Source organism: Rhamphochromis longiceps, linkage group LG20 (genome assembly GCF_057381845.1).
Source record: "Rhamphochromis longiceps isolate RC_006_pf linkage group LG20, R_longiceps_female_GT1.1, whole genome shotgun sequence".
Taxonomy (NCBI): Eukaryota; Metazoa; Chordata; class Actinopteri; order Cichliformes; family Cichlidae; genus Rhamphochromis; species Rhamphochromis longiceps.
Window position 1 is genome coordinate 31319818 of NC_140576.1, and position 21969 is coordinate 31341786.

Genomic DNA, 21969 nt, shown 5'->3' on the forward strand with positions numbered 1-21969 from the left:
ACACGGAAGTTGCATCTATTTTTTGCGTTCACACCCGAGCCGTCTTCATCTCTCATTGGGTAGCGGTGAAATTTGAAATGCAACCCGCTCAGTGTGGCAGTAGCTGCCGAAGGATGTGGACAAAGGTTCGAAAAACTAACAGCTAAAAAAAAAAAAGGAAACGGAAAAAGAGCAGTGTGGTGGCTAAATATCACCGAAAGGCTTTTTTGTACAACGCCTCTCCAGGTATGTAGGTAACTGTTGCTTTCTGAATTTTGCAAATGGAGGAGATACACCACCTAAACTCAGAGCCATCGTAAACGCCATGTTGTTTAGGCAGTGTGCGGTTAATAGAGCGTTTAGTCTTTCCTGGCGTCAGAAGAAAAGCAAAATAAGCCAGCGTGTTCAACATAACGGCAAACACATATTTGCGTGAGCATACCAATACAGCAAGTTATCTGTTTTGGTTAAAATACTTGCAAAACTGAAAGGCGGCTAGCAAAAAATCTAGATAATCCACGGTATTCTGTGTGGTTGAACTTTAAAATGTATTTCTTCTCAGAGGGCCTTAAATTGTAAGACACCATGGAGACTGCGGTGCTGAACCTCCAGAGCTTATATGAAAGGATGAGGACGCAAGTTGACCTTCTCAGTGAGAACATTGAACCCAGTGAGTATATCATGGCTACAGGTTCTGTTGTCTTTACCTTCTGTTAATTCACACAGGCACTTCAGGCCCCTATAGACTATACTAATGCTCCCATTTTCCCCCCTAGACTTTATTCAGATGGCACAAAACTTTGATGACTGCCGTCGCAAATGGCTAAAGACTGAGCATGAACTGGGGTCATGCAAAGAGATGCTGAGAAAAACGGAGACTGAGAGGGGAGCCTTGGAGGTCAAACTGAAGCATGCCCGCAACCAGGTAGACGTGGAGATACGGCGCAGACAAAAGGCTGAGGCAGACTGTGAGACACTGGTAGGAAGGATGACTAGACCCTCATTGCCAACCCTTCTTTGTTGTTGGTGTCAATTTAGGCTACAGTGTGATTTCAATTGACTCATTTTTGTGTCGTGCTTGGATTTCTATGATACAGGACCGTCAAATTCAGTTGATCCGGGACCTCTTGACCTGTGAGGGATCCAGTAACAGCATCCAGTTGAGTGCAGAACAGCGCTCAGCTCTGGCTTTCCTGAACACAAACTGTCAGGCAACAACCAACCTTAATACCAGCCGAAGGTAAGTAACTCAAGATGTTTTATGTTAAATTCAAGCTGTTTAATGTAAAGCTCTTATTTCTGATTACTGATTGTTTGATTTTAAGGTACTTTCTCTTACACATGGGTACATCTAAACATTTCAGCCTTTTTACTGAATTACTACTTAGAGTTTTGAATCAGCCATTAAGTTAGGTGGGACACATGTGAGTAAAAGAACAGCATTAGCTGATCTGATGCATATTTTCTGTTGCTCTTGATAGACTGATGACGATAGATGAATCAGGCTCCATCTTGTCAGATATCAGCTATGACAAAACAGATGACTCTCTTGTAAGTATTTCTCTTTTACAAGTTAGAACTTGAATGTATGGGGAAAAAAACCCTTTAATTTTGAAACCTTTTTTTTTTTACTTTATTTTTAGCACTTTGTTTCAAAGGAGCAGACATAACAGAGCAAAATAAAACAGGTCACAAGGGGTAGGTAATACAATAAAGCACACAGTTACTGTGTACTTTATTGTATTACTGCTTTACTGTGCTATTTTATTGTTTTTTGAACGTTATTTTTATCATTGCGTTTCAAAGAAGCAAACAGATTTCACAAGACAGAGCAGATCAAAACAGGTCACCTGGGGTAATACATGAAGCACACAGTGGCTAGTTAAGTACACGATAGTGATTGTTTTTTGAATTAATCCCAGGGGTCTACCCACGCACCTGTGGAAAATCAACAAAAGAAAATGAATGGAAGTCCAGACTAGTCCATCAAGTCCTTCCAGACCCCAGATCAAGCCAGATGTTCACGCATGAAAAAATCGATTATGATCAGTGCACAATGTTCAAAACTATGGTTACCACAGGAAGAATTGTCTAATATGATATAGTTATTATATAATTATCAGTCAATCTTCTCCTTATCTCATATATAACAGCCATTTTAATCAATACTTCTGAAATGTATCTCTACAAACTCTTTTCATTTCTTTTACAAGGCTAGCCACATTCTCAAATTTAGTGTCTTCAATTTATGATACTATCTCTGAGCAGTAAGATTGGACTGCTGGACATTTCCAAGATAGTGGTCAGCCAATTTATAATTACATTGTCAGGTCCATGAGAATTCTCTCCACTGGCTACGACTGGAGGTGCTGACATTTATTTCACATATATTTTAGCGATCCTCATTTGTTGGTGTTATATTTGCTTCCTTCTCCCATTTAACTTTGAAATATAAGGTGAAGTGTTTCCTGAGAAATTGCATACACTAATACATTGTAGATACCAGATTGTTGTGGATGTTGTCCCTGTCGGTATCAATGAAAATAATTGAAATCTGTTAATGACATGCTCGATCTTGACAGGATTGGGATTCCTCCACTGTGAGGACAGTGCGACTCAAGAAACGAGAAAAAAGGGTGTGTTACTTCTGCTCTTTCAAATTTGAGAAGTGATGACATTGTTTTATATGTAATGGAAACGAGAGTGTTAAAGTTCTGTTTTGATTTTAGCGCTCCTCGAGAAATCATGTTGATGGTCCTCCAGTTGCCTCCAAAAGGTCTCGATCAACAGGAAAAACTTCAGAGATGGTAGGTTATTTATTTAGCTCTGGGTATTGCTTTCATATATCATACATGATCTTAATCATTCATCATTTTTGTTAGCTTTGGCAACCAAATGCTGATGGCAGATTGCAGCCAAGTCTTGCAGCTCATTGCTGTGCCCTGATGTAGTTTGGCTGTATTTGGATATTCTGACTGTTCTTATGTGTTGTGACAGGGAAATGAGGCCATTGTGACAAAGACCACAGTGACTGTTCCTGCAAATGGAGGATCTGTTGAGGCGGTTTCTACCATTGAGACTGTTCCATACTGGACCCGCAGCAGGAGAAAGACTGGTAAGATGTCTGTTATGAGGTAGTATACAGCTAAAATATCTGTGGACGCTGCTTTTATATATGGCTTATCTATGCTGGAGTTATATTCCAGCCTGCTCAAATGATTGTTCTTAGTTTCATCCAGCTAACTTTGTTCTTCAGTAAGTAAAATCATCTACTCGGCTAACAAGATAACAACATGGGGCTCTGTTGGGTTTTAGCAAAAGTAATAACACATAATTTAATGGAAAAACAATGTTGGATGTGTTGGAAAAAAAACTTCATTATGCAGTAGGAGTGATTCAGAACTGCACGATGAAGGTTTGTGCTATTTTACAAGCAGGTATTTATTTTCTATCTCTCCTGTTCAGCTGCTATGGAATGGGACTCTCAATCTGTCAAGTCTGAGGATGTCTTCAAGCAGCCTGCCAACCCTGAGCTAGAGATGAAAGCTGCGCCTAGTACTCCACAAAGCAATGGAGGCGTCCGCCTTCATGAGTTTGTCTCCAAAACTGTAAGAATGACATTAATGCGAAAGAACAGCACTGACTGAATGTAACTAGAAACGCACATTTTCCTTTCAGATCAAAGGAGTGTTCTCTTTATCTCCAAATTAAATATGTTTTGCCATTATACAGCAATAGCTGAAAAAGTAAAAGGGATATTTACTTATATATTTTAAGAATTGAATATGTTAAATTATTTTTTTTTTTATTGGCTTAATTTAGTGTTGCTATAGCAAGGGTGCACAATTAATTTCCCCAAGGGGCCACATGAGAGACTGGGGCTATTGTGGTGACCTCCACTAACATGCTTGTGAAAAGATAAAATTAATATTGAACAGAATTGAGTTCAGCTTATTGGTACCCCCCTCAACAATAGTCCCAGTTTCTCTTGCGGCCCCATGGGAAATAAATTACCCAGCCCTGCGCTTCAAAAAAAATGTTGGCATCCATATTGACAGTGTTGTTTGCTCATTTGTATCGCTATTAAACAAAGTGTCTCTGCTTCTTTAGCTGCATATATATGGTAGATAACTTCACAGTCTCCTGTGGAATGTCTTTATAGGTCATTAAGCCTGAATCCTGTGTGCCCTGCGGAAAGAGGATCAAGTTTGGCAAGATTTCACTGAAGTGCAGGGACTGCAGGGTGGTCTCGCACCCCGAGTGTCGTGAGCGCTGCCCTCTACCATGCATCCCCAACCTGGGTGGCACACCAGTCAAAATTGGGGAGGTATGTAATACAATTTTTACTCTTCATGTGCAGGTGGATCCACTGAAATTTAATCACAGTTCTGGCTGCTTAACCCATATCCTGTCTTTGTTTTTGTTTTGTTTTTTCAGGGTGTTCTCGCAGACTACGTCCCAGACACATCACCCATGATCCCTCCCATTGTGGTCCACTGTATCAGTGAGATCGAGCAAAGGGGACTGCATGAAGTGAGTGCTATTTCACTGTCCTAATATTATGCAGAAATGTGAAGAACAGTAAAGCCTCAAGCCCCAGTAGTTATTTTTAATGTCTTCCCCTTACGCTGAGACAGAGCTGTAACTAAGATTTTACAATCTGTTACTGGGAGCTTAAGTTTGTAATTGGGCTATGGAAAGGCTCCAGATCTGCTGATTGCTGTTTGACTTTGATGCCATCTCTTCTTTCTGGGTTGTTTATTTAGCACTTGTCTTACTTGCCTTTTTTGTGCATAACTCAATTTCATGTGAAAATTGTTGAGTTTTCCTACCCGAGTTTCTTGCCTTTTCTGTTCTTATTAGATATCCTTTATCTTAACAAGATGAGTTGTGGACTCATCAAACCCTCTTATTTGCAGAAATTTTGCTAAAATTAATGTTGAAATGGAGCTAAAGTCTGACTGACTGACAGATCTGCTGATGCAAGCTGATTAAGCTGTTTTGTTATTGTTCTCATTTAAATGCATTATTATTATTATCATTATTATTATTATTATTATTATTATTATTATTATTATTATTATTATTGCTTGTAGCTACTCTGTGTGATTTAATGTGCTATTCTTTGCTATTTATCAGTAAATATTTAGTTGAACCATTTCTATGAAAGGGTGAAAGAGGAAGGCAGAAAATTAAGGGAATCAGAGCTAGCAAATGTCCTGGGGATGTTGTCTTTTGGATATTGGATTTTTTTTTATTCGCATAGTACTAAATCACAGCAATAACAGAGTTAAGACACTTTATATTGAAAGATAAAGACCCTACAATAATAGAGAGAAATCCCCAACAATTGGACATTGCCTTATAAATAAGCACTTGGCACTTATCTAAGATAAGATGGGGCCTTAATATTCCAGACCTCTTGTTTCTGGATTTTAGTACCTTGCTGCAGAGGTGCCCCTTCATATCAAACAGTACGTTACAGATAACAGCTACAGTAATTTTCCCTAGAAACAATATCAGTATAATTCAGATAAAAAAAAATGTTTTTCCCCTTACTCAGGCTGGACTGTACCGTCTTTCTGGTGCTGAGCGCACTGTGAAGGAGCTGAAGGAAAAGTTTCTCCGTAGCAAAACTGTTCCTGTGCTCAGTAAGGTGGATGATATCCATGCCGTCACTGGCCTCCTCAAGGACTTTTTGAGGAACCTTAAGGAGCCTCTTCTCACCTTCCGCCTCAACCGTTCCTTCATGGACGCAGCTGGTAAGAGTGTGTTTACTAGTCTAGGGTTTTGGCACAAAGCAATGTCTATTTGAAATAACTGCAGTGTTGAAAGTTAAGCAATTTATCCAACACATGATTAAATACAGGTTTCATAAGTGCTTTTGCTTTACATTTGTGATTTGTTTTGATGAGCGATGAAAACCTCTGGTGGGAATTTGCCTGGAACAAAAACAAAGGATCGATCTCTAAGTCTGTTAGCATTTTTAGTGTTTGTTTTCTACTGTAGTCAGATGCATTTTCCTTCTAGCCGCTAATAAATCCACAGAAGTCACAACACCCTATTTCTTGGTCTGTACTGAAAAAATGTGTTTTCCTTGTTTTCCCACAGAGATTTCAGATGACGACAACAGCATAGCTCTGATGTACCAAACCATTGGTGACCTGCCACAGCCCAACAGAGACACGCTGGCTTTCGTAATCCTTCACCTTCAGAGGTTTGCACCTACTCTTCTCTCACCGCATAAGTCATATATACATCATGTAAAAGAAAGAAAGTTTATTCTCTCTAAAAAGAACATAGCAGCGCAGTTTTGGTTTGCGAAGTTGCATCTTAACATCATCTGTCTTTATGGCAGATGAGACCAAAGTTTTTGGCCATGATGCACGGCATCACATTTGGTGAAACCCAAACAGCACAAATTATGTCAGCACAAATACATCATGAAGCACTGTGGGTGATGTCTGATGATTTAGACTCGTTTTGGACACCTTGCCAGCATGGAGTGGAGCATAAACTCCTCTTTATACCAAAGTTATTCCAGAGTCAAATGTTATGCATTCTGCCCCACAGCTAAAGCTTGGGCCAAATTGATTAATACAACAACAACAAAAAAAATCTAAAACTGAATGGCTGAAAAAGAAGAATCAAGGTGTTGCAATGGGCCAGTCAAAGTCCAGATTTGAACCAAAATGAAATGGTGTGGCATGACGTTGAGAGCTGCGGATAAATGAATGCCCCACAAACCTCAATGAACTGAAGCAGCACTGTAAGAAGTTGGCCAGAATTCCTCCACAATAGTGTGAGAGCCTGATAAAAGTTATTACTTCTAAGTTATTGCTGCTAAAAGTGATTCTACAAGATATTGAATTATGGAGTATACTTAGTATTTCACAGGCTTTCAGAGTCCTGTGGTAAATTTCCTTTTCAAGCGACTGTATTTGTGCTTTGGTAGATACATTTTAACTCTAGTCTCTTTGTACCTCACCTTTATAGAATATCGATATGCATTCTCTAATTCTAATATCGGTCGAGCTACGTCTAGGAAAAAAAGTGCAGAATTGCATAAACAACCTGAACTTTTTACTTTATATTTATTTCTGCTGTTAAACTTAAAATGAACTTTTTTTAAAGGATGCTCTTGTTTTTACTTTTTATTATATTTATTCAAAAACCGGTGGATGCTCATTTTTTAAAATGTTTCAAATCAGCACATGTACTATTGTACCTGTGAGCCAAAAGCGCTGTTTGAGTTTTCTAAACTAAGTCAAAAGGCTTAAAGGCAGAGAGGGGCTGCTCCAAGGACTGTATACTATAAATGATTATTTTAAGCAGTGAATGATGCAAAACAACTTTCTGCAGGCACCAAATTAACATTTTGGAGCTGGACATGGGCATTATAGGCCCTCTTTAAAATATCAGTGTAATCTCTCGGGAGTTATTTTCATATATATATTTCATATGTCGTTGATTATACATCAGCTGGTCAGTACTGAATCTAATCAATTCTTTCAGAGTTGCTGACAGTTTGGACACCAAGATGGACATCAGTAACCTGTCCCGAGTTTTTGGTCCAACAATTGTGGGACACGCAGTTCCCAATCCTGACCCTATGACAATCCTACAGGATACCAAACGACAGCCTAAGGTAAGCTTGGAAGATGAGACGCAGCTCTTGCATACCTGTCCTAGTGTGCACTTGTTGAGCGCCTGCTGCAAAAATAAACTAAAGAAGAGCAGCGGATGCCTCTCTTTAAGGTGTAGTTGCACACACTTTACAACTGCACAGTTTCCTTTGCCTTAAACTGAAGCAATCTTAAATGCTGAGAACAGCTCTTCATCTTTTTCAATTACTCTTGGATTATTTATAACTGATTCTCTGACAAAAGTGACCATAATAAACCAAGTCTGTGGCAAACACAATTGGCTCATTTTAATGTGTTCGCTGCAGGCATCAACAAAACGTGTAATTTGCCCAGGGGTAGCCAGACTTCTTGCAGCTGTTCCCTTCATTACACTTGTGGTTAGAGTCTCCTTCCACATTTGCTGGTTGAATACCTTTAATGTGAAATACCAAGTTGATGAAATCACAAATTTATCTCAATGACACAAAATGACATGCAGGTTTCCTGTGAATCCCTGTGAGCTGTTATTATATAGAGATGTACCCCCACAATGTAAAGATTGTTTAATAGTTAGTGCTGGAAAAGAATGCATAAATAATTTTTAAGATGTCTTAAATCTCACAGATTATAAATGCATTATACTTTCACTAGAATTTGCAGCAAAAGCTGCCATTTCTTAAACATTTACTTCTAATATTTATAACATATTAAAGTGTTTGTTTGTTTGTTTGTTTTTAAAAAAAAATCTTAATTCTGATGCATTTTGCTATTTATCAGGATGACAGTGTCTGGCAACAGATTTAATATACATTATGTGGAATGGCTAAATCTAGGAGACTGAGCACACACAACAGCTGGAGGCCACAAAAAATCTTACAGTGTAATATTGCACAGAAGAAGAGCATAACACCATTATTTTTTTTCTTTTTTTTCTTTTTTTTCTTTTTTTAGTAACTCCCCTCAATCTTGCTTAAGGCAAACCTAACTAGCGTAGCACGGGCGGAAGTGGATTAGGCAATACTCTGAAATAACCCTGATCTTTTTCCATTTTTTACTAATCCCTTTCTGTTCAGGTTGTGGAGCGTCTGTTGGCTCTGCCGGTGGATTTCTGGGCCCAGTTTGTGATGGCAGCAGAACACGAGCAGCCGAACTTGGAGCATTTGATCATTGAAAATGCAAACTGCTACGCCACCCCTGAGAGAGCTGGAGGTTTGTTAAAACTTTTTGTTATTGCCGTATGAGTGTGGGCGAAGTCGTTTCAACAGCCTGACATTTCATGGGAGGCTGAGATTGTAAATGTTAACTGTTTGTGATATTTCAGTGAGCATACTGGGACCTCTGACCACTCCGGAGTACCAGCTCAATAAAACCCCCTCCTCCAGCTCTCTGTCTCAGCGCATGAAGTCCTCTCTGACACCCAGGTAATCACATGAGCACAGTCCTCCCGGCCCTGCTGGCATTATAATCAATGATCTCATGATTAATTGAGAAGATAAAGCTACAAAGTGTTTTCTCTCCTAATTTACATAAATGCTGACTTCTTCTGACTTTCATATAACTTAATCTACTGTGTAATATCTCATTATCATTCATCAGCTCTGTTTTATTGACTATAGCTCCTAATTAATAATTCCATCATGTTTTTAAAAAAATTTTTTTTATGTATGCTGTTTGTTGCAGATTTGGGTCAAAGAGCAAATCGGCAGTGGGATTTTCTCGCCAAGGAAAGTTCTTTTCTTCTCCGCTCCTCAAATAATATCAAAGCAGCTGCATTTAATCCTTTATTCTTACTGCAATAACAGCGACTAGTTTGTTTTATGAATAACATTTAATTGCATCTATAAACACCTCCAATGTAGTCTTCCTCTGCATTCTTAAAAATTCTGTTTCTGAATGTTAGTTTTTATTGTTTTGTTTTGTTTTGTTTTGTTTTTAACATTTGTAAAATGGGATTTTTTTTTTTTAAAACAACTAGTTTTTTCTGTCTGTGCACACTTGTGTCTTTAGGACTGTTGCTCCTAATAAATGTCCAGTGTGGCATTCTCATTTCAGATGACAACACACGAAAATGCACTGTCTATTCACTCTTAGATAAGTGTGCTCATAGATGAAAATATGTACTGTATATGAACAGTTTTATTGTGACCCGCTTCTAAATGTAATTGTTTCCCTTTAATAGTTTTTCAGCTCATGTGTCACTCAGAAGTTGAGAAACTTATTTTTTTTATTATTATTTTTTTGGTATTTCATTCTAGGTTGTAGTTGATTGTGTGGCTGATGTTTGTATTTCATTTGTTTTTATTTTAATTTGAATTGTCCCACAGTATTTTGTTTAGTGAATATAATTTAGAAGTGTGCATACCTTTTTCCTTCTTGTTTAATAACAAACTGTAGTAATAAGAACTCAACTTTCAACCAGATCTACTTGGTCATCGTCTACAAGCTTCACTAGGTGTGGATCGTTTTAGTAAATGTCAATGATCTCATTGTCATTGAAAGGCAACAAAGCTTTTACCAGGAGTTTTGGTCACTGGTTTGTGCTGCAGGCTGTAGCCTCTGCTGCACCAGACCCTCTGGTGTTTATTGATCTGTGTAATATTTGTACTGTGGGAGGTTGCTTATAAGCAGTCCTGCACAAAAGGCAATTACAGTGGGCTATTAGCCTGTTGAATTACTGGGGCATTATTTGATAAACTATAATCACGCAGTTTGAACAAAAATACACTATCTGAATTTCATATAAAATACATTTACAAAAATGTCTCCTGTCCTGTGACTGTTTTGTGTAGCTTCTTTACATTTTGAAAATTAATCAGTAAATGAGGGTGCAATCCCATTTAGTCTACTTTAATATCATTATGTGGGATCATCCTGGAGGGCTAAAGCTGGTTGAGTATGTGATCCATATTCTCGAAAGCCACTGGAGAGGCTTGTGCTCACATCGTTAGGATGATTAGGTGTACTAAGAGCCAATTTATTTATTTTTTTAAATTTTGTATTGGTGGCACGGTGGTTAGCACTGTTGCCTCACAGCAAGAAGGTCCTGAGTTCAATTCCACCGTCAGGCCGGGGTCTTTCTGTGTGGAGTTTGCATGTTCTCCCCGTGTTTGCATGGGTTCTCTCCGGGTACTCCGGCTTCCTCCCACCGTCCAAAGACATGCAGCTTGTGGGGATAGGTTAATTGGATAATCCAAATTGCCACTAGGTGTGAATGTGAGTATGAATGGTTGTCTGTCCCTATGTGTTAGCCCTGCGACAGACTGGCGACCTGTCCAGGGTGTACCCTGCCTCTCGCCCTATGACAGCTGGGATAGGCTCCAGCGCCCCCCGCGACCCTGAAAAGGATAAGCGGAAGTGAATGGATGGATGGATGGAATTTTGTATTGTTGCAACCAATAATATTGCTAATGTGAGGACTCCATATTTGGATTTTAAGTCTTAAGAGAAACATCGGGAAACCTCAAGAAAAATTCTAACTCCTGTAACTGATACCACCTCCTGGTATTTCCACTTTGATGCCCATTATCATGTTTCACTCTTAATGCCAATAACGCCTGAATAGCTCAAAATTATTACCAGCACTCAAAGTAGAAACATTGAATGTAAAAACAGAGGTGACTTTATACTCAACAAAAATGTATATATTCAGATATTGATCAAAGCCCCAACAAAATATTTAATGTGACTTTTATGTAAATGGTGTATGTGAAAAATTTACATTTAAAAATTGCAGACACCAAAAGTAAATTACAAAAAACCTCACTCATTTTCAGTGATTTGAACGTGCGTAGCTTCTTTGTGAGAGGTAACTCTTGTTCAGTGTTCAAACATTATAAAAGTGACATCAAAATTTAGGGAGTGGCCACAGAAGGGGGGTATTTTTCACATAGTTCTGGAAGGCGGGGTCAGATCCCCACTTCCTCATGGCCTGCTTCTCTAAGATGGGGATACCGCTAACGTAACGTAGCAGGAACCAGACGAATAGAGGGGAGACCACACTGAGATACTGGGAACCCTGCATCGCTGAGGAGGCTGAGAGCCAGAGACCTGACCACTGCAGGATTTCTCCAAAGTAGTTAGGATGTCTACTGTAAGCCCAGAGTCCACTCTGGATGAACTTCCCCTGGAGGTGAGAAAGTAAATTGGACAGTACAGTTACAACACTCTGTGAGTGAGACATTAATACAGTTTAGGGTTATCCTCACTTACAGCATTATCTGGGTCACGCTTGAAAACCCATTTCTGCTGGTCAGCAATAGCTTCTGTAGCAAAGCCAAGGCCCCAAATGGTCCAGCCAATGTAGTCCCTCGTTCCCAGAGGCACATTTCGCTTCTCACTGTTCAGCATGAGGGTGGGCAGGAGGGTCATAAATACCCACACAGCTGAAAGAATGGAGCAAAAAATGTATGATTTTCAAACAGCATAACCTTAATACTTCCATGAAATAAATGTGACTGTAACCAACAGCTCTTGCCTAGAATAAATACATATAAAGAGCCAGAAACTAGACAGTGATTTATTTGTGCAAAGTCTCCCTTCACTTGGGTGCAGTTGGTCAAGGACTCTGGTAACAAGAAAGAGGTGTTTACATTACTTCCAAGTACCTTGAACAGTCCAATACACAAAGAATGTCCCAGGGCTGTCTCTAACATTGTTAAACCTGCGATCATGACCGTCCTTCAAGATTCGCATGAAGAGGAATGTCCCCAGCCTGCAGAAAAAACATACTTAAAGTCTTTTCACATTAACCAAGCCATTATTCATTAACTTGAGTTACCTGGCTTTAAAGTCTCACATGCATTAGTTCCTCTGACCTCACCAATGACCCTCTAGGACTAAAATTACACAAAACTCTGATAAAAAAAACATATAACCTGCTCATATCTCTGTTTAGTTTTCTAGCGTAGCAGAGCGGTCAAGAGGTGTTTGGCACTTGGCATCAATACTGACTGCCTTACCTGAGTCCCCATGCTGTTACCAACCCTGTCTGCACCTTCTGCCGGGTATGACTGGCCCCTCCCCAGATACGACTCAGGTGTGCAAGTAGTATAAATGTGCCAGAGCCTGGAAAATTGTAGAGAGAGACAGAGTTGTAGAGTGAGGGTGGTTTGAAAGTGGGCACGGCTGGTGGCTGTACTTGTTGCAGACTAAGGTGTGTCCGATAAATCTTTTACTCAGGATACTGCAGACAATTGGTTCCAAAGTTCAAGGGTACAAATACACAAGAGAACAGTGCGGAGTTGGAAAACCAGAAGAAGACGAGTAAAAGAGAAGTGTCAAGGTGATTAATTTGGGATTTCTTTTTTTCTAATTCAGTCACTGGCGTGAACAGGTAAGCAACGTCAGTCTATATCTGACAAATGTTTGAGAACTAACTTTAGGCAGACTATGTTCATTTCTATACTTCCTTATTGATTGTGAGCTTACGTTTTTTTTTAATAGATAGATATCACAGGCAGATTCAAAGTCACACCAGGCTGCAACTAACATTTATTTTTTAATAATTTGTACATCTTAGTTATTTTCTCAGGTAGAAAGTTTGTAATGTGTGTTATTGATAATAATATGGGCTACATGATGCTGTATTAACCTGCACAAAATCCAATAACATTCAGTTCTTTCTGTAAACTAGCTTACTGACTCATTGGGTAATTCTGTCAGCTGTGCAGTAACAAAATGCAAAAATGATTAAATATGACACTAATATCCCCCTACAGCCATATGAAATGCTGTTAAGCTTTCTCTCTGTCTCTCTCTCTTTTAACCACTGCATGATTAAAACTAATTACAAATTGTTTAATGGGGGCCCTTAAAAAGCGCCCTTTTTGATTCAACCCAGGATAGCTGTGCACGCCCCTGCTGACACATGCGCCTGTTAAGCCGAAGGAGGAGCTCCTTCCGCGCTGTTTCACAACAAAGCTGTTTTAGATAATGCAGGTTTTGTAATGATCAGTCTTCTTTAAGTGCAAAACACGCTTTTACAGATTAAATCAGTCTACACGGATCAGACATATCGACTGTTCCCCCTTTAGATGTATTTCGCTTTCAGTCGAGTTCGAGCACTTTTTAGTTGCAGTTCTTCACTGACAGACAAGCAAAGCTGCAAAAGCAGTCAGTACAGGGTCGTAAATTACTGTTTAGGAAACGGGTTTTCAGATTACCTGCCAAGTCATAAAACTTCTCGGTTTTGAAAGCCGCAGCCAGAGCCCAGCCAGCCCACTGGATGCCCAGGTCGGTGATGGCACATTTGGCCAGAACGCTCCCCATGATCATGTCCTGCAGCTCGGCGAGTAGCAAGGGAATCCGCGACTCTGTCATAAGACCACTCCTCCTACGCCAAAAGTAATAAAAACACTCCGTGTAGGCGAAAGTTCACCAATATCACACTGCTGGAAGTGGGTTGCCGCAGGGATTTCTGGGTATTGTCGTTCTAAGAGGTGATGTAAGCAAGTTCCATAAGCTGCTGCCCTGTATGGAAGACTCCGAGTGCCAAACAAGTTAAGTCAATGCATTAATAAATAATTAATTACATTTGACATAATAAATTAGTTATATACAATGTTAACTAGATATCAATTTAATTTATTTAAATCATTTCACAAGTTATTTATTTATTTCTGATTTCAATTAATAATGACGCAGTTAGTATGAATTAAATGCATTTATTTAATTCATTTTGTCACTTGAGGCCTTCTATAATCCCCCAGTGGAATCAGGGGCGTTTCCAGGATTTTTTCAAAAGGCCCAGAAAAGTCAAGAGTCCTCAGAGAGCACAACTTCCCCCGAAGGGTAACACTAAACACTAAAATGTTGAGTTTTACAATACGATGATGTCAACTTGTGACGACGCAGGGTGTCAGACTGGAAAAATGCGAAGTGCATTTTATTCTCTCCATGCCCTTTCATATTCAATACATTTCCTTGAAATTATTTTTCAAGGTCAACTTTGACCTTAAGTGCTAACAATGAAGGTGAAGGTAAAATACTAACCCTAGGTACTCATATCACCAAGGCCTAGTATATTGTTGTGAAGTTTGAAGATATTTTAAAAGTTTTTACTCATTTTCACGTTGCTTGTGACCTTGACACAATTTTCACCAACATTAAATCAGCTTGAGCTGTTATTGGTATTTACTGTCACAAAGAATTTAAACATTATATCTTGGAAACCGTGATACATTAATGTGTATGTGACTTAAATGCCGCTAATCTGGAGATTATTTTAATGACTTGTTGCTCTGTCTGCTGACACACAGACTCAGCTTTGTATTGGCCACTATTGTTTATTTGCAAAAACTGTTCGCACTTTAGCACTGTGGGTTTTTTTTCCAGTCGTGCACATTGTGACAACCCTGCACTGCCATGTGCAGGGTTAGATTTCTCAGTTGGTTTCCAGCTATTGTCTGTGCTTCCATCCTGCGTTGGTGCCAGCGTGCTGCTGCATAAGTAGAAAAGACTTATTAGTCCATGTGCAACAGCTGTCCCAGTCAGCCTCTCCTCTGCAGTGAACCTTGAACTTCCTGCTTCATCTCTCCCCCACAGCTGAGCCAAAACCAGAACCACACCCTGCCGCCACACATATATACAGTAGCTTTATTTATATGTGGCTCCTGCCAATGTAGCAAGGGTCCTGCAATTTAGTTTTAGGCACATGGTCAATGATCTGTTAAAACAAAAAATTGCAGAGGCACATCAGACTTGTACATAAGGCCATAAAAAGGAAGAATACATACAGTAATTTTAAAGAGTAATCTGCCAAGTGCCAAATAACAGTACTTCAGCTGTTTTGTGATTAAAAAAAAAGAAGACAACGCATGAATGTTTAACTAATTGTCCCACACAATATAAAACATTGTGTCTTTGTTCCACATTTAGTCTGTTGATTTCTTGTTACTAATGCAAGTGTCATCAGTGTGTGTTGCCTACAAATACGGCTAGGAATTAAATGTATCCTGTATCATTCTATTAACTGTAGTTATGCACATTTTAAACCTGATTTTACCTATTTTATTCTCTTATATTAATACTATATTGGTGTGCATTAATTTCCCAACCTGTGATTTCCATCTTGTGTGTTTCCATCACTTGTAATCACTTGAATTGCATTTAATTTGTATGGAAGGTGCAACAAATTGAAATTAATACTGTGATATAACAGCCACAAAGGTAACAATGCTTTCAGGCAAAATATATTTGAACCAGACATTCTGCAGAAGTACACCTAGTAATTGTGATGTTGCAGGAAAGTGTTGTGATATTTTTTCTCTTTTTCCTCTTAGGAATAAACACAGACAAGACAAAATATGGCAGACAAGACAAGTCCGAGAGGCAATTCTGGTGACTTTGCTAAAAAAGTCCAAAGACAGCTGAGCAGAGGCAAAGAAAAGGTACATAGTCTGCAAGTTCCTGTTTCCCCTATGGCAAGAAAGACAAATTTATTGCCATTTAATTGCTGTTACTTTGAGATTTAGCTTTTTTCTGTGCTTTATCTGCAGGTAATGCAAAGGCTGGGAAAGTCAATGGAGACCAGAGATGACCTTTTTGAACATTGTCTCCAAAACTTTAGTGACCAGCAGGTAATCATCCCCCAGCATTGTTTTTATTATGGGAGTTGAAAAAGACTTTGAGCAGAAAGTTTTTCATATCTGTCTTAACACATTTTGCAGTATATGCAAACACAGGGTTATTGAGTAAAAGCAGTGAATCAAACATCATAAAAGTTAATAAAGGTAAGCAAGATAATCACGTGTATACTTATGCTTTATTTGCAGACTGATGGGAACCGAATATACAAGGACTTGAGGGTCTACGTTAATGCAGTTAGAGGTGAAAATAGTCTTTGTTTGAAGATGCTGTAGAACTGTAGATTTGTGCCCTCTGCAGGTCTCAAATAGTCGATTCTGCTTTATACAGACATGCGTGAAGCTTCAAGACGCCTTTCCCAGTCTCTGTTTGATGTTTATGAATCTGACTGGGCTGGAGAGGAAGATTTAGGAGCCATTGTTGAGGTCAGTGGTACTAAAAAAAAGACCTATTGCAGCACATTTTAATTCCACAAGTGCAAAAACAGCGAAATGCATGCATCACCAGGGGAACAAGACCCCACATTTTTTCCCCTTGTTATGCATAATTAATGCAATATTTATGCTGTACTTGTGATGCAGGGGGAGGACCTCCTGTGGAATGACTACGAGGTGAAGCTATTAGACCAGGCCGTGCGCACCATGGAGTCCTACGTGAGCCAATTCCCTGATGTTAGGGTAAGGCAAACAAGTATGCAAGCAAACATAAGTCAATATGCAGACAGACAAAGAGCCTGAGAGCAAATGCACAAAACTAAGTTAAGACAAACATGTAGTATAATTCACTTACATATACATAGACAATATGTATGACTCTGTTTTGCTCCATTGTAAAAACTGTAGGACAAAATTGCCAAGAGGGGAAGAAAGCTGGTTGACTACGACTCCTCCCTTCACCAGCTAGAGGCACTGCAGACTGCGAAAAAGAGGGATGATGTCAAGATAAGCAAGGTAATTAGAATAACATCAATATCTCTTTGTAATCAACCCTAATTTGTTATAACACATGCATTGAAATTGACTTGCTTTGTCATTCTGCAGGCAAAAGAAGAGATGAATACTGCCAAAGTTATCTATGAGGGGATCAATAACGATCTGAAAGAGGAGCTCCCAGTTCTCTTTGACAGGTCTGACAGTATATATTTATTCTGTCAGAATGAATATGAAGATTATTCAGTATTGCATATTATTCAAATATTCACTGAATTTGCAACAATTTATCTTTTTTTAAACATTACTTGTCAATGTTTGTCTCCTTTAGTCGTATTGGATGCTACGTAGCTGTCTTCTCAGCTGTGTCAAATTTACGAGACATCTTCCACAAGGAAATGAGTACGGTATGTTTGCTCCCTTATGTGTGACCCAATATTGATTGTCCTGAGTTTTTTGTTTTAACCATCCATCTTCTATTTTAGCTCAATCAAGATCTACAAAATGTGATAAAGGAGCTGCAGGCTCAGCATCCAGACAAAGCATTTGCTGTAAAGGGATTGTCCCGGTGAGAGTTTTTTAATTCTTAACTTTAAAGCTTGAAGGCAATTTCCAAATGAAAAACATTTTTAATTTCTCATTACAGTTTCAGAAAAATGTGGAAATTACCCGCCATAGTCACATCTTCTCCTAGAGTAATAATACAAGCAGCATTTTCTTTTAATTATTACTTTTGCAGATTCAGAAAGCATTTAATTGTGCTTTATGGCTAAATGCACTGTTGTTATAAAGCTTCATTCATTTATTCATTTGTTCCACCATATTCTGGCAATACTCCACAGTACTGAACTGCATTCTTATCTCCATGATTTGATCTTTCTCTATCTCACTCCCTCTCTCTCACTATATATTCCAGGTATGGCTCACTGAAAAGACGAAGTCTGATCTCTCCAAAGGCTTGGAAGGCCAGCTTTTCTGAGGTTCACAGGAGCTTCAGTCCTAGAACGAGCCAGCGGTTTAGTTTCAGATCCCCGGAAAAACCTCGACACAGCACCTTGTCCAGAGAAGGCAGCATGCTTAGAGGGTCTTTAGTCGAGTCCAGGGAACTGGATGTAGGGTCGTACCAAAGTGAGGTCCACAGCCCTTCTGCACAGGAAGATGCTGTAGAGAGTGCATCAGGAAGTGAGCTGAAGTCGGGAGACAACAACAATCAAGTTGAAGGAGAAAAGGCTGTGAAAGAAGAAGAGCCCAAGCCGCCCGTAGAATCGGAAAATAAAGGAGATGGAAAAAAAGATCTACCAAGTGCAAGCAGCTCTGAACAAAATAACTCCTATGAATCAGATAGCTTGGAGCTCCAGCTGTCTGCAGCAGACAATGGCCCACTGCACATTGAAGAGACGGACGACAGCCCGGTAACCCTTGAAACTCCAAAACTGAACAGACTGGAGAATGGTGACGCTTCTGGCTTGAATTCTGACGCCAAGGATCTGAGCATTCCTCAGAAGGTTTGTCACTCGAGTAGCACACATGTTGTGCAGCTGTCCTTTTTTTATGCATATTGTGCCATAACTCTCTTTTTTTTTTGGGTGTGCTATGTAGGACGTCCCTGCAGAGAAAGAGATATCCTCGAACTCAAAAAACACAATGGTTTAAAGTTTTCATAATAAAACAAAAGGTTTGTGTGTTTCATTTTGTTCTACAAGATGCCATATTATTATTTCTCTTCTTTCTTTGTCTGCGTTTCTTCATTTGGCTCACTTTATCATCAACCTTTGAACGCCAGAACCAAACAGCGCCGAACTGACTGAAGTCAACAGCTGCAGAAGAAAGAAAAAAAGACAGGGCGACAGTTGCAACTGACAAGTTCAACTGTGATTTCACAACTGACGAACTGTTGCTGTTAGTTTTCTTATTTATCTTTTAAGGAAATCAACTTTACATATGTATTGGTGTCTTTGGGAAAACCTATATTTTCATAAACTCACTCACTGCATTATTAAAGCAAATACATTTTAAAATGAGGGATTTATACAACTAATGCTAGCAAAGACAGAAGCTCTACATAGGTTTACACTGCTAAAAAGATACTGACCACAGAATGGTTAATCTACACAGATATGATATGTTTCTGTCTCTGTGTAAACGTGAAGAGAATGCCACTCCACTCTTATTGTGGAACCAACAAGGAGGCGTTTTAATCATTTTAGCCTTTTAGTCTGTTTTATTATTTCTTTTTATTTGTTTTTGATTAGATTTTATTAATTATGCCTGCAGTGTGAGGACAAACTTTGTAATTCTGAAAAATAAACATAGTTCAAATTTTGTTTATACTAAAGCTGAATTTCTGACTTTTTAATTTTTGGGTTATTCGATGTATATGTGCACAGGATATAAGAACATTGTGTAAACGGCAATAAAAACTGGGTAATGTCACCATTTTGTCTCTCTGCTAGTAGATGTTTAAGATGATGGGGTGGAAAATGGTGAGCGCTCACTCAGCCTGGACTTCAGTACTCATCAGATGTATACAACATTGCTTGCTTAATGATTTGACTGTCATGACAAATTATCTGTGAAATAACATAATTGATTAGACAGTATTGGAAAGGTTTGATTATATATACACACGTTTTAGCTTATGTTTCTTTTATTATAACGAAACAACATGAAGGGACAGCTTCCTTTTTTTTTTTTTTTTTTTTTTTTTTTTTTCCAAATGACATCAGAAACAGCAGTATGCGACATTACGTGATGGCAGAGCTTCAGTTCATCCTTTGTCATTTTTTTTTTTTTTTTTTTTTTTTTTTTTTTTTTTAATAAATAGGACAGGGGGAATGAATGAGAGAGAGAGGGGGAGAGAAAGAAAGAAAACCAAAGGGGAGAAGAGACGGTGAGAAGGGGGGGGAAGAGAGACAAAAAAAAAAAAAAAAAAAAAAAAAAAACTCCTGGGTCACCTGTATGGAGAAAAACAAACAAACAAACAAACAAACAAACAGAGGAGACAGCAAACAACAAAGAGCAACATAATAATAGAGAAAACAAAGCACCATCACAATAAACTAGCTAGTCATAGATATCAGTATTTACTAAGTAATAAACGATATTGTGCAGCACGCAAGATAGACAGCGCACAGTGTGCTTTGAGGCAGCAGCCAAGAAAGCTTTAGTCCGCGTCTGTGAATACCCATGTGTGCATACCTGTGTGGATCAGCATGCTTGCATTCCAAAGGTTTCTCCATGTAATGATCTGCTAGGGAGTGTGGGGGGGCCTCAGCCCCGTCCTCCAGGGTGTGAAGCGGGTATGGAGGAGATCAAAACTCCAGACATCCAGAGGCCCCCAGAACACAAAAGACCATGGAAGACCAACAGAGGGGCAGCCGCGCCACTGTTCCAGTAAGAGCTGAGGAGAGTCCCAGATGAAGGCTCGCCCAGCAGCCGCGGAGCAGAAGTCAGGGGGAGTTGCAGTGACGCGCCCGTGAGCTCCGCCGGCCCCCAGCTGCGCCTGAGTGACCGAGCCCTAGGCCGAGAGGCCGGGGGCACCCCACCTCCAAAGGGGGCCCGAGCGAGCCCCAGGCCCCAGGCCCCGACAAGCGGCCGCCAAGGAGTGAGCCGGTGTGTACCCGGACGCCCACCCCCAGACACAAAGAACCACCAACACACCGACACCTGAGGGAGTCCGCCACCGGCAGGGGAAGTGGTGGTGGGTGGAGATAGGCCTCCAAACCTTGGAGGGCCTGAGGTGTCCCCAGAGAGGTGGCGTCTGATACCCAACCTGACATATAGACACAGACATACAGGCACACACAGACACAAACATCCATTCCCACCCTCATGCTCTCATATGCACTCACTCCACACTCAACCAACGTGGAGACAGACATAAAGAGACGCTGTACACACAATCACACTCCCCAAGCGTACTCTACAATCCGGGTCTAGGTACCCTTGCCCCTGGAGGGGGGAATTGCACCCAGACCCAGGTGGTGTTACCCTTTTCCCTGCGGTGGGGAGAGGCAGACCACCCCGACTCCGCAGCAGCAGGGAGGCCCCACACCCCAGACCGCAGTCGGACGGCCAACTCCTCCTACTAGCCCTCCCGCTCCAGCAGGCCGCAGAGAATGGGGGTGGGAGAAGACTCCAAACCTCCCTCCACCCGCTCATTGTAGTGTTGATGCATATGTGTTCTAAGGTGCAATTAAAACCCAGGAGGGCATGGAGCTACCTGCCAAGGAGCAGCAGGTAAGCGCATAGTCCCTCCTGCTAACCCTCAATGACTAAGTGTATTTAAAATTGAGAGGTGGGCAACGACGTCAGGGGTGAGGTATACACCCTGATGGTGATTTGGACTCCGTGATTGTGCCCACCCCCAAGATCCTATATGTATGTGTAATGAGAGTGTGAATAATGTGAATGTCTAAGATGTGGGATAAAATTGAGGCAGAGGCAGCCAGAAGGGGACAGGGGGGGGGGTAGCCTCCTCTGCACCCTGGTGACATACCCCCACTCCAAGGCCCTGCATGTGTGGGTGGTTGTGGAGGAGCGGGAAGAGGGAGGCAGCTGGAGATGGGGAGGGAAGGAAGGGAGGGGCAGGTAACCCCTCCCTGGGGCCAGCTCCCCCGCTGACCCCAGTAGGCACTCCCACCCTCCGCGACCCGCCAGGGAAGGGGGGCCCAGGCCCATCAGACCGGGGCCCAGTGCAGTAGCGCCCCCCGGCTCCACAGAGCCCTGGACAGTCCACCCAACCCCACCACAGAGAAAACTGCACCCACCCCACCAACCACACATCTTCCAGACTACATAAGACGGTAAACGCCCAGGCTGAGATCTTCCTCCACCTCTCCTGTATCTCCCCC

General features: G+C 40.5%; 3 protein-coding genes across 7 annotated transcripts; 2 read left to right on the forward strand and 1 right to left on the reverse strand.

Annotated features, from left to right (window-relative positions):
• Positions 1-53: 53 nt before the first annotated feature.
• Positions 54-9686, forward strand: racgap1 (Rac GTPase activating protein 1). 2 transcript variants are annotated; one of them, XM_085392768.1, is made up of 17 exons: positions 54-233; positions 542-649; positions 756-958; positions 1077-1219; positions 1461-1530; positions 2562-2615; positions 2709-2786; positions 2977-3094; positions 3445-3587; positions 4142-4306; positions 4417-4512; positions 5543-5741; positions 6091-6196; positions 7495-7627; positions 8678-8813; positions 8926-9025; positions 9285-9686. In XM_085392768.1, the coding sequence occupies exons 2-17, from the start codon at positions 565-567 to the stop codon at positions 9358-9360; spliced, it is 1905 nt and encodes a 634-aa protein (XP_085248894.1). In that variant the 5' UTR covers positions 54-233; positions 542-564; the 3' UTR covers positions 9361-9686. The 2 variants fall into 2 exon arrangements, with proteins under 2 accessions (XP_085248894.1, XP_085248893.1); XM_085392767.1 differs by having other exon boundaries at positions 55-225.
• Positions 9514-14035, reverse strand: LOC146645655 (uncharacterized). Its single transcript, XM_085392773.1, has 5 exons — positions 13766-14035; positions 12563-12668; positions 12209-12315; positions 11814-11986; positions 9514-11727 (listed from the first exon to the last, which is right to left on the reverse strand). Exons 1-5 carry the CDS (start codon positions 13920-13922, stop codon positions 11449-11451), a joined length of 822 nt encoding a protein of 273 aa, XP_085248899.1. The 5' UTR covers positions 13923-14035; the 3' UTR covers positions 9514-11448.
• bin2a (bridging integrator 2a) lies at positions 12677-19684 on the forward strand. 4 transcript variants are annotated; one of them, XM_085392771.1, is made up of 13 exons: positions 12677-12936; positions 15884-15991; positions 16100-16180; positions 16376-16430; positions 16518-16612; positions 16769-16864; positions 17030-17137; positions 17228-17313; positions 17448-17523; positions 17602-17684; positions 18033-18621; positions 18716-18791; positions 18900-19680. In XM_085392771.1, exons 2-12 carry the CDS (start codon positions 15908-15910, stop codon positions 18767-18769), a joined length of 1407 nt encoding a protein of 468 aa, XP_085248897.1. In that variant the 5' UTR covers positions 12677-12936; positions 15884-15907; the 3' UTR covers positions 18770-18791; positions 18900-19680. The 4 variants fall into 4 exon arrangements, with proteins under 4 accessions (XP_085248897.1, XP_085248895.1, XP_085248896.1 ...); XM_085392769.1 differs by having other exon boundaries at positions 18716-19682; XM_085392770.1 differs by having other exon boundaries at positions 12677-12885; positions 18716-19681.
• Positions 19685-21969: the final 2285 nt, after the last annotated feature.